General features: G+C 40.7%; 1 protein-coding gene across 1 annotated transcript in view; it reads left to right on the forward strand.

The window, feature by feature from the left end:
- MRPL1 (mitochondrial ribosomal protein L1) overlaps window positions 1–12,015 on the forward strand; it is a 17,138-nt gene extending 5,123 nt beyond the window's left edge. The window contains exons 6-9 of the mRNA XM_070756541.1: window positions 3,848–3,959; window positions 5,087–5,187; window positions 6,702–6,783; window positions 11,521–12,015. Of these exons, the coding sequence (XP_070612642.1) occupies window positions 3,848–3,959; window positions 5,087–5,187; window positions 6,702–6,783; window positions 11,521–11,672 (447 nt within the window). The 3' untranslated portion in view covers window positions 11,673–12,015. The remainder of the gene's footprint in view (window positions 1–3,847; window positions 3,960–5,086; window positions 5,188–6,701; window positions 6,784–11,520) is intronic.
- The last annotated feature ends 376 nt before the right edge of the window (window positions 12,016–12,391 follow it).

Here is a 12,391-nt window from a genome sequence, read left to right on the forward strand (position 1 = left end):
TAGCATTTCACCCCTGGGCTCATCCTTTCTACCCAGAGGTGGGTTCCTGCCTGTTCGTACTAGTTCTAAAGAACCAGTAGCAAACTACTAGTGACTTCACGGAGCCAGTTCTGTTGGCGCTGGTTATTTTTAAAATAAAAAATAAATATATATACAGTATATTTTTTGCACATGCACAGAAGTCTAATTTTCAGCACTGCATGCACAAAGCGCCCACGCAGCGTGGGAGAAAGCAAACCGTCGGTGAGATAAAGTAATGCAATTATTTTTTAAAAAAGTAATTTATTGAACAGATTTGCACAAACACTTAAAATTCTTCAAAGTACTGTCCTTGGGCCTCTACACATTTTTTCCAGCGACTCTGCCACGACCGGTACGCGCCCTGGAAGGCGTCTTCAGGAACTTCTCGCAAGGTCTTCGTCACAGCTGATTGGAACTCTTCTATGGATGAAAACCGGGTTCCTTTCAGGGCTGCCTTAATCTGAGGAAACAAAAAGAAGTCTGCTGGGGCGATGTCAGGTTTCGCGGCAAAGCTTTGCGTCGTCCCCCCACACCTACTCCAAGTGCTTCGGTCCCACTCCGACCAATAGGAGCAGCGCGGGAAATTCAGTTGCATCACTTTTGGAACGCACCCTGTAGAATTCAACCCTGCTTCTGTTCTGCCTGACTGGGCTCAGGCAATGCGTAACAGTCCAAGGAAAAGAAATCAAACACACACGTGCTCTTCTAATCAGCAAACTTGTATTAAACAAACAAAAAAGGGTTACTCAAAAGAGTCCTTAGTGTCAGGAAACAAGGATAGTGCAAGGCTTACTTCAGCCGCATGCAAAAACACAGGAAAAAGCAAACAAAGACAACCTGGAATGAGCAACGACGTTTCAGGAGTCCTTTTGAATCTTTGGAGCAAACAGCAAGTCCCAGAGGTTTCACCTCCCACGTGTCTGAAAAAGCTGGGTTGAAAATTCTGAAGGCACGGAACGGAAACTTCAGAGCAGGAACCACAAAATAACACAGATAAACAGCCACAGTTTGCCTTGTGCCTCTGTTCCCTTTTATACCTTTAGCCCTCATTAAGGGAACCACACCCAGCCCTCAGTATAAGAACCACGCCCAACCCAGGTGCTACTCTGATGTCTTGTAATAATCCTTCAATTGATCCCTCCTTTGCATCGCTCTTCTGCTACGCATGTCTATGAATTGTTCTGCAGAGGAATCCAAGGACGAAAGGCTGTCTGAGGGACTGCATGCCAAATCCCCTGGGCTGTCTGCTGAGTCCTGCGAACCAGTGGCCTCTTCCTCCTGGCTGTGTGCCACGTCTTCCTGGCTGTCAGCCAGGCTTTCGCACTCACTTTGTGCCGCATCTCTCCCATCTATGGGAGCAACGGCTGGCCCAGACCCAAACACAACAGCTTCTATCATAGGCAAGAAACTGGGTGGGCTCTATTCAAAAAACTGCGTATGTATCAGGTCTTGACATCTGGAAAGCATAAATCCTGTTGAAAGCTTGAGTTCCACAGCTGCTGTTCACTAGGCTGGTTTAGCAATTAACAAGATTTCTCCTATTTTGCAGCCAAGAATTGCTTTGTTTCATCTAGTTACAGATGGGGTCTAAGACTCATATAAATCACTGAAAATCTATTGTTTTGACTTTTAGAAATCTTATTTGGATTCCCCCCCCCCTCCTTTGGCTTCTTAAGAATTCCCCTGATATTCTGCACACATTTTCCAAGGAATCTCTGTAGCCATAAATATAAGTTATTCTTACGGGAAAATTAAAAGAAAGGCCAACAACTTAAGAATTTAACATCTGCGTCCGAAAGATAATTCTCTGATTTTTCAAGGTCTTGCATTGAACAGGCAGTTTCACTCTTTTTTTTCTTTTTAAATTTTTTTTAAAAATATTTTTTTATAAATTTTTAACACGTTTAATATACACACAACATAAAACAGTGCATAGTGAAATGTGCCCACCACCCCGACACACACACATAGCCCACTACCAATCGGGGGTGTTTCTTATATAATCCACTTTGACCTAAGAACAATTTATCTATTTACATATTACAGAGTGATTCCAATTCATTTCTTGTAGCTTGGTCTCGGATTCTAGTCGTCATATATCGTCTTACCTTGTCCCACCGTCCCATCAGCTGTCCCAACTCAGTTTCATTATCCAAATTTATCCTTTTATCCATCATTTCAAATTGAATATGGTCCACCATGTACTTATACCAACATAGAAACATAGAAGACCTCATGATCCATCTAGTCTGCCCTTATACTATTTCCTGTATTTTATCTTACAATGGATCTATGTTTATCCCAGGCATGTTTAAATTCAGTTACTGTGGATTTACCAACCACGTCTGCTGGAAGTTTGTTCCAAGGATCTACTACTCTTTCAGTCAAATAATATTTTCTCATGTTGCCTTTGATCTTTCCCCCAACTAACTTCAGATTGTGTCCCCTTGTTCTTGTGTTCACTTTCCTATTAAAAACACTTCCCTCCTGAACCCTATTTAACCCTTTAACATATTTAAATGTTTCAATCATGTCCCTCCTTTCCCTTCTGTCCTCCAGACTATACAGATTGAGTTCATTAAGTCCTTCCTGATACGTTTTATGCTTAAGACCTTCCACCATTCTTGTAGCCCATCTTTGGACCCGTTCAATTTTGTCAATATCTTTTTGTAGGTGAGGTCTCCAGAACTGAACACAGTATTCTTTTCTTAGGGGTAGTGATTTCTGACAGTCTCAAAATGGGTGAACAGTGCAGTCAGGTGGTAGGGAAAGCAAGTAGGATGCTTGGCTGCATAGCTAGAGGTAGAGGTATAACAAGCAGGAAGAGGGAGATTATGATCCCGCTATATAGAATGCTGGTGAGACCACATCTAGTCTGCCCTTATACTATTTTCTGTATTTTATCTTAGGATGGAATTATGTTTATCCCAGGCATGTTTAAATTCAGTTACTGTGGATTTATCTACCACGTCTGCTGGAAGTTTGTTCCAAGGATCTACTACTCTTTCAGTAAAATAATATTTTCTCACGTTGCTTTTGATCTTTCCCCCAACTACACATTCAACTTTGTACAGAACAAAGTATTCAATGAGAGTATTTCATTCATTCCGATCTAGGATGTGTTCTTTGAGGGTTCCCTTTATTTTGAGTGTCTTTGTGACGTTTTGGCGGAATCACATTCACCAACATCAGGCTGAAGTTATTGGCTTCGTGCTGCTTTGTATATGGTTATTCCATACCATATTGAAAGCAACACAAAGCCTACATATACAACACCCACCCACCATATTTTTCTGAGTATAAGCTGCACCTTTTAACTCGCTGAAAAAGAATGGAAATATCTATGCATCTTACACATTGAATACGTCCATTTTTGGCCTCCTGATGTCCCGCCCCTTTTTGCAAAAATGGGGTGTGCAGAGGATTTGGGAGGGTTAGGGTCCTCCTGGGGGCTGGGGGAAGGCCAAAAAACCTGTTTTTGCAAAAAAAAAACCAACCCTGGGCTATTTCCGTCCCGTTTTTGCCTTCTCCAAACTCCCAGGAGCACTCTGCAGGCTTTCCAAACCCTCTACATGCCCCAATTTTTGCAAAAACAGGTGAAAAGCCCCCCCCCCCCCCCCCCAAAAAAAAAAATCCTGGGATGTTTTTGCCTTTCCCCAACCCTCAGGATCACTCTGCAGGCTTCCCAAACCTTTGGCGTGCCCCATTTTTCATAAAAATGGGTCAGTTTTTTGCAAAAAAACCCAGATGCATTTTTAAAATAGGTGCTTAAGTTGCATGTATAACTGCCAAAATATCAAATCATGACCAACCTTTGTTGTTTCAGATTTTAAATGAGGAAATTACAGCAGATTTTTATATCGCGGTGCCTGACATGACAGGAAAACTTAATCTTTTAAAGAATTTTCTGAAACAAAAGTATCCGTCCATGAGAAATGGTAAGAAAATATGAAAAATATTTTTTTCTTTTAAAAAAAACTTGATTACATTTTTAAAGTAAAGAGATAAAAATAATAATAATTAATAGCTGTGATAAAAGCCAAATGCCACTCAAACTTCATCATAAAAGCTCCAGAAACCGTAAAGCCTACAAACTTGAAACTTGCCACATATACAGTATTCCTTTTGGCTTCTAGATGCTTGCCAAGAAAGGATTTTCTGCTTAAGCAGAGGGCTGGACTAGAAGACCTCCTAGGTCCCTTCCAACTCTGTTATAAGCAGTGCTTGTCGTGTCGAAGGAATTCTTCATATTCTTTTTAGATTGTGATCTGTTAGTCTTCCCAGTTGGAAAGAGAAATGGCAGATTATCTGGTTTGCTCCTATGTTGAATGTCAAATATGTAAGATGAATTTAATTCTACTTTGCGTCTTTCTTTCTTTTTTCTTTCCTTCCTTCCTTCCTTTTCTTCCTTCCTTCATTCCTTCCTTCATTCTTTCTTTCTTCCTTCCTTTCTTCCTTTTCTTCCTTCCTTCCTTCCTCTTCCTTCCTTCCTTCCTTTCTTGCTTTCCTTCCTTCTTTCTTTTTTCCTTCCTTCCTTTTCTTCCTTCCTTCCTTCCTCCCTTCTTTCTTTTTTCCTTCCTTCCTTTCTTTCTTCCTTCCTTCATTCTTTCTTACTTTTTTCCTTTCTTCCTTTTCTTCCTTCCTTCCTTTCTTTCTTGCTTTCCTTCCTCTTCCTTCCTTCCTTCTTTCTTTTTTCCTTCCTTCCTTCCTTTCTTGCTTTCCTTCCTCCTCTTCCTTCCTTCCTTCCTTCTTTCTTTCTTTTTTCCTTCCTTCCTTTTCTTCCTTTCTTCCCCTTCCTTCCTTCCTTCCTTTCTTTCTTGCTTGCTTTCCTTCCTTCTTTCTTTCTTTTTTACTTCCTTCCTTTTCTTCCTTCCTTCCTTCTTCCTTTCTTTCTTTTTTCCTTCCTTACTTCCCTTCCTTCCCTTCCTTCCTTTCCTTCCTCCCCTTCCTTCCCTCCCTCCCTCCCTCTTTCCTTTCTTTCTTTCTTTCTTTCTTTCTTTCTTTCTTTCTTTCTTTCTTTCTTTCTTTCTTTCTTTCTTTCTTTCTTTCTTTCTTTTTGAAACAGGTGCTCTTAGTTACAACATCCCCCAGACGCTTAATTTCTTCAAAATCTGCCATGAATATGCAGTGACCAACGACAACCTCATCCAAACCCCGTTTGCAATGGTACGTTTTGCGAAGCATTTTAGCCAATGATTTGGCTGTGTGTGAGTTCAGCTTGGGAGAGAGTTTAATCATGTATTAAAAAATTGTTGGTACCGAAAACAAGCATACTACAGTGGTACCTCTACCTAAGAACGCCTCTACTTAAGAACTTTTCTAGATAAGAACCGGGTGTTCAAGATTTTTTTGCCTCTTCTTAAGAACCGTTTTCTACTTAAGAACCCAAGCCCGGAAAAATTTCCCAGGAAATTTGAGAGTGGCACGAAGGCCCGGTCAGTTTCCTGGCATTCCCCCTTTAATCCCGGCCATCTCGGGCTTTTCTGGGCTGCCAGAGGAGCCTTTCGGTGGCGCTTAAGGAGGCTTTGGCAGTCCAGAGTGAAAGGTGTGTCTTCTTTTCTCTGGGTGCTTGGAGAAGGAATAAACCACTTCGCTTTGGTGATTTCCTTGTGCTGCCTCCCATACACCCGGCGCGAGGTTGCCTCCCGGAGCATCTGGGCGTAGAAAGGCAAAAGGGGGTGCTTCAGACAAACTGAGGAGTCATCACAGTGAAGAAAAGGCGCCGGCTACAAAATGAGCAAGCGAGAGGAGAGGGCAGCCCTTCAGCATGGGAAGAAAGAGGAAGCAGGTAGCAGCAGCAGCTGCCTTTCGGTCAAAGGAGCGGGAGGTTCCCCTCTCGCCTGCCTGGGTTTCTCTCTGGCGCAGTGTATGGGAGGCAGCCTCGCGCTGGGTGTATGGGAGGCGCGTGCTCCTCGCCACCTCGGAGTCCCTCTTTTTTTTTTTAAGCCTTAAAGTTTTGGATTTTTTTGATTCCCCTCACCTCACCTTCTTCCTTCGGCAGCGACTGTCCTCCTCCTCTTCCTCCTCCTCTTCCCAACCAAATTCCAAGCTTTTATTTCTTTCCTAATGGGTTTGCACGCATTATTTGCTTTTACATTGATTCCTATGGGAAAAATTGCTTCTACTTACAAACTTTTCTACTTAAGAACCTGGTCATTAAGTTCTTAAGCATAGGTACCACTATATACTGCTCAAAAAAATAAAGGGAACCCTCAAAGAACACATCCTAGATCTGAATGAATGAAATATTCTAATTGAATACTTTGTTCTGTACAAAGTTGAATGTGCACAACAGCATGTTGAAATTGATTGTGAACCGGTGTTGCTGCCTAAGTGGACAGTTTGATTTCACAAAAGTTTGATTGACTTGGAGTTATATTGTGATGTTTAAGGGTTCCCTTTATTTTTTTGAGCAGTGTATTTACAGTGATTGAATTTGAATGAAAATTAGAAAACTAACCTTCGCTTTTTTTCACGACAGGGTATTATTACTGGGCTAAAGACACTATTAACCACACTTAATTAACAGCACTTGCAGCCTTTAATTGATGAGAAAATGTTTATCCTTTTATTAAATTAAAAAACAGTGCATTGATTAAGTATTTACCCTGCAATTTTTATAAACCTGACAGCATTTATTGTTTATTTTTTTCTTTTATTTTTGCATTCCCTTTTTTCAGCTGGACATGCCTAATGATCAGATACTTGCCAATCTGGACAGTATTATTAAGGACATTTGCAAACACAAAACTTCAAAAAGTGGTGAGTCACTCTTTTTTTAATCATTTCTTAATCGATGCCGATAGCTAATGATAGTGCCGAAATGAATATAAGTTTGAGGGGTGGGGAATCATTTTGCTAGCTTCAAGGAGAAAACAGTAAAATAATAATAATGATGATAATAATAATAATAATAATAATAATAACAATAATGCAATGCAGTCTACATGAGACTTCAGCTGGTATAGAAGGCAGTGTTGCGTGCAATTACTCCATCTTTACGCGAACTGCATTGATTGGCAGTCGATCTCAGAACGCCGGTCAAGGTGTTGGTTATCACCTTTAAAGCTCTAAATGGCTCAGGGCCAGACTATTTATGGGACCATTTCCTCCCTCATACCTCGCTGTAGCCAGTAAGGGCCCACAGAGCCGGCCTTCTCCAGGTCCTGTCCACCAAAAAATGTCAGTTGGCGGGACCTAAGGGAAGAGCTTTCTCTGTGGTGGCACCAACCCTATGGAACCAACTGCCTCCAGAGATCTCCTCCCCTACCAGTCTTCCAGAACTTTTCTGGCAGGCCTGGAATTAGAACTAGACTGATTGTAATGTATGCATGTTTTTAAAAAATGATATTGTTTTATTATACTGCTGATTTTATTGTTGTATTTTTTACTTTGTTTTTTTTAAACTATTGTTGTATTTATAAGTGCTCTGAGTCCGTTTTGGAGTGAGCGGCATATAAATACAGTCGATCGATCGATGGATAGATGGATAGATAGATAGATAGATGGATAGATAGATAGATAGATGGATGGATAGATAGATGGATAGATCGATAGATAGATAGATCAATAGATCAATAGATAGATAGATAATAAACAAACAAACAAACAAATAAATAAATAAAATGCATTTTCATGCTAAACAATAAAGAATAGTAACAGGGAAAATGTCAAGCAATAATTGCCTAATAATGCTGTTTCTAATAATTTTGCTTTGCATCTGCAAGCAATCTTCCTTCTTTCAGAGGGAAATTTCTTTCCTTAAAATAAAAAACCCCAAACCACCTTTTCGTTCCCTTTAAGAAGTTGTTTTGAGAGTTTTGAGAATAACCACCCGCTTTAAAAGAGGCCAAATTATTATACAGTGGTACCTCGAGATACGAGTTTAATTCGTTCCGGACCTGGGCTCTTAAGTCGAGCAGCTCTTATCTCGAACGACTTTTCCCCATAGGAATTAATGTAAATAATTTTAATTGGTTCCAGCCCTCAAAAAACTCACAAAGTTAGTCTAAATTATGCAGAAAGACATGTTTTTAATGAAGAAATGTACATGTACATATAAATGACTAATGAAGTTTCTTTCACTTAACTTGTAAACTTTCTTAAACTTTTAAATTTACATATGTTCCACTTCTCTGCCACCCAATCCTGTAGGACAGAGGTCCCCAACCCTTTTTGCACCAGGGACCGGCTTTAAGCGATCAAGAGAGGAATGGGTGAATGAATGGACGGAGGGTGGGAAGGAAGGAAGGAAAGAGGGAAGGGACAGGAACAGAGGAAGGAAGCAAGGAAACTTATGAAAGGGGAGAGTAAGAGAGGAATGAGTGAAGGGAGGGAGGGAGGGAAGAAGGTGGGAAGGAGAAAGAAAAGAAGAAATAGAGGAAGGGAAGGTAAAAGAGAGAAAGAAAAAGAGCAAGAAAGAAAGAAAGAAAGGGGGAAGGGACAGGAACAGAGGAAGGAAGCAAGGAAACTTATGAAAGGGGAGAGTAAGAGAGGAATGAGTGAAGGGAGGGAGGGAGGGAAGAAGGTGGGAAGGAGAAAGAAAAGAAGAAATAGAGGAAGGGAAGGTAAAAGAGAGAAAGAAAAAGAGCAAGAAAGAAAGCTGCAAGCCCCCCAGGCCGGCTGCAACCTTTTAAAACACGTGCGCCGCTTCGCAGCTGTCTCCTGAAGCCGAACGCGGAAGTTAGCGTTTGGCTTCAGGAGACAGCTCCTTGGCGCTTGTATCTCGAATTTGGGCTTGTAAGTAGAACAAAAATATCTCTCCCCTCCCAGCTCTTATCTCGAGTTGCTCTTAAGTAGAGCAGCTCTTATGTCGGGGTTCCACTGTACTTGAAAAGTCCCCCCCCCACACACACACTTTTTTTTTTGTCTTCTGGAAGAATTAACTCAGTTAGGAAATAAAATAATAATAATTTCTCCCTGCCAGGATGGGAAACATTTGCGCAGGAAGTTCCTATCTTGGGAATGTTTTTGAACAGCCTTGAAGAACCGTATCAGATGTTTCCCAGTTCCAAGTAAAATGTTTGGGGTTCTGAGAACTTTGTTTTGAAGGTCAGGGCAGAAGGCACGGTCGTTTTGTTTTGGCGTCGGAACAATAGGTCGCCGTTTTCAAGGACTCGACTTGGAGCGTTCCAGCTCTTTGGAGGGTATCAGTTAAGCTGTTTTTTTTCTCTCCTGCACAGGGATTAGAATGGTTTGTCGAGGTTGGTTGGTTTTGTGGTTGGTGGTGGTTGTTTTTTTGCACAGTTAGGATGACAAAAAAAGCACAGGTAATCCTTGGCTTAGATAGATAGATAGATAGATAGAATTTTTTATTGGCCAAGTATGATTGGACACACAAGGAATTTGTCTTGGTGCATATGCTCTCAACGTACATAAAATAAAATATACATTTGTCAAGAATCATGTGGTACGACACTTAATGATTGTCATAGGGATCAAATAAGCAATGAAGAAGCAATATTAATAAAAATCTTAGGATATACGCAACAAGTTACAGTCATACAATCAACATGGGAGGAAATGGGTGATGGAAATGATGAGAAAAACTAGTAGAATAGAAGTGCAGATTTAGTAGAAAGTCTGACAGTGTTGAGGGAATTATTTGTTTAGCAGAGTGATGGCGTTCGGGAAAAAACTGTTCTTGTGTCTAGTTGTCTTGGTGTGCAGTGCTCTGTAGCGACGTTTTGAGGGTAGGAGTTGAAACAATTTGTGTCCAGGATGTGAGGGGTCAGTAAATATTTTACCCGCCCTCTTTTTGACTCGTGCCATATACAGGTCCTCAATGGCAGGTTGGCAGCAATTGCTTTTTCTGCAGTTCTGATTCTCCTCTGAAGTCTGTGTCGGTCCTGTTGGGTTGCAGCACCAAACCAGACAGTTATAGAGGTGCAGATGACAGACTCAATGATTCCTCTGTAGAACTGTATCAGCAGCTCCTTGGGCAGTTTGAGCTTCCTGAGCTGGCGCAGAAAGAACATTTTTGTTGTGCTTTTTTGATGATGTTTTTGATGTCAGGTGACCATTTTAGGTCTTGAGATATGATAGAACCTAGAAATTTGAAGGTCTCTACTGTTGATACTGTGTTGTCTAGTATTGTGAGAGGTGGAAGGGTGGAAGGGTTTCTCTTAAAGTCTACCACCATTAGGATCATAATTGAGCCCCAGATTTCATTTTCTAACCAGGACAGCTGCTACGTCAATTCTGCCCATGTTTATGACCTTTCTTGCCACAGTTGTTAAGTAAATCAATTCAATATCAACTTTATTTGATTAGTCAATCGACCATATCGAAACGAGGAAAAGGACCACATCGGTCGTCATAAAACCGTGACTGGTTAAAATACAATAAAATGGGCTAAAATAGAGGGAATTTGAATAAATAATAAGTTAAAATGCAGTATAATATGCTAAAATTGAGTAGTAAAACATGAGAATATAACTCGTGCGTAGGATTATATTAAGTAAATCACTACATAGAACATAGAAACATAGAAGATTGACAGCAGAAAAAGAGACCTCGTGGTCAGCCCTTATACTATTTCCTGTATTTTATCTTACGATGGATCTATGTTTATCCCCGGCATGTTTAAATTCAGATATTGTGGATTTACCGACCACGTCTGCTGGAAGTTTGTTCCAAGCATCTGCTACTCTTTCAGTCAAATAATACTTCCTCACGTTGCTTCCGATCTTTCCCCCAACAGATTGAGTTCAGTAAGTCTTTCCTGATAAGTTTTATGCTTAAGGCCTTCCATCATTTTTGTAGCCCGTCTTTGGACCCGTTCAATTTGATCAATATCATTTCGTAAGTGAGGTCTCCAGAACTGAACACAGTATTATTCCAAATGTGGTCTCACCAGTGCTCTATATAGCGGGATCACAATCTCCCTTTTCCTGCTTGTTATACCTCTAGCTATGCAGCCAAGCATTCTACTCGCTTTCCTTACCGCCTGACCGCACTGTTCACCCATTTTGAGACTGTCAGAAGTCACTACCTCTAAATCCTTCTCTTCTGAAGTTTTTGCTAGCACAGAACTGCCAATACAATACTCAGATTGAAGATTCCTTTTGCCCGTGCATCATTTTACATTTGGAAACATTAAACTGCAGTTTCCATTGCTTTGACCACTTACCTAGTAAAGCTAAATCATTTGCCGCATTGTTCACCCATTTTGAGACTGTCAGAAATCACGACCCCTAAATCCTTCTCTTCTGACGTTTTTGTTAACACGGAACTACGATAGCTAAGCTGGAAATACGGTTGTTAAGTGAATCCATCTTCCCCGTTGACTTTCAAAGAAGGTCTCAAAATTGGATCTCAAAGGTGACACTCAAAAGTGTCATAAATCCAATCAGTTGCCAAGTGTCTAAAATATGGGGATGTACAATGGTTGTATACTTTTTCTTTTTGTTCTTTCTCTTTCTCGTCATTAATTAACCCATCTTTTCGCTCTCAATTTTTATTTCTTCCCTAATCTCTCCCATTTTTGTTTATTTTAAGGTTCTTTTATAACAAGTATGAGCATTCGAAGTTCAACCAGCGAAAATTTAGATGTGAAAGTTGAACAGTTTCTCCCCAAAGAAGCTCTGGGACAAAAGTCGAAAGAAGCGGAACGGACCAGCGAAGAAGATCAGCAAGAAACAGATGATTAAGAAGGTGGCAGAAATGTCATTTCCCTCGTATAAAAACGATAAAAGGCCGGTTCTTGTAGCTTCATCCAGAGTTTCCTTCAAGTTCCCGTCCTGAATGAGAACTTTGCACCAATTTCAGTGACAATTGAATTGTCTCCAAACCTGAAGCTCCTTAGCACTGTTAGATTAATACTCCCCAAAATTTGGGGCCTAGAAATATCTAGGAACTACTAATATATTACTGGCTGAGCACATCTGGAAAGCCTGCTTGAGCTGACATAATTTTTCAGTGCAAACCATTCTCCGTTTGTAAAAAGAAAGATGTGATTGCACGTTTTTAAAATTAAAAATGAAAAGCATTGTTTATAGTTATTATTATTATTTATTGGATTTATATGCCGCCCCTCTCCGAAGACTCAGGGCGGCTAACAGCAATCATAAAACAGCGTACAATAATAATCCAATACTAAAAATGATTAAAAAACCATTAATATAAAAAAACCAAACATACATACAGACATACCATGCATAAAATTGTAAAGGCCTAGCGGGAAAGGGAATATCAGTTCCCCCATGCCTAACGGCAGAGGTGGGTTTTAAGTAGCTTACGAAAGGCAAGGAGGGTGGGGGCAATTCTAATCTCTGGGGCAAGTTGGTTCCAGAGGGTCGGGGCCGCCACAGAGAAGGCTCTTCCCCTGGGTCCCGCCAAACGGCATTGTTTAGTTGACGGGACCCGGAGA

The sequence above is a fragment of the Erythrolamprus reginae genome, chromosome 7 (assembly GCF_031021105.1).
Source record: "Erythrolamprus reginae isolate rEryReg1 chromosome 7, rEryReg1.hap1, whole genome shotgun sequence".
Classification (NCBI taxonomy): Eukaryota; Metazoa; Chordata; class Lepidosauria; order Squamata; family Dipsadidae; genus Erythrolamprus; species Erythrolamprus reginae.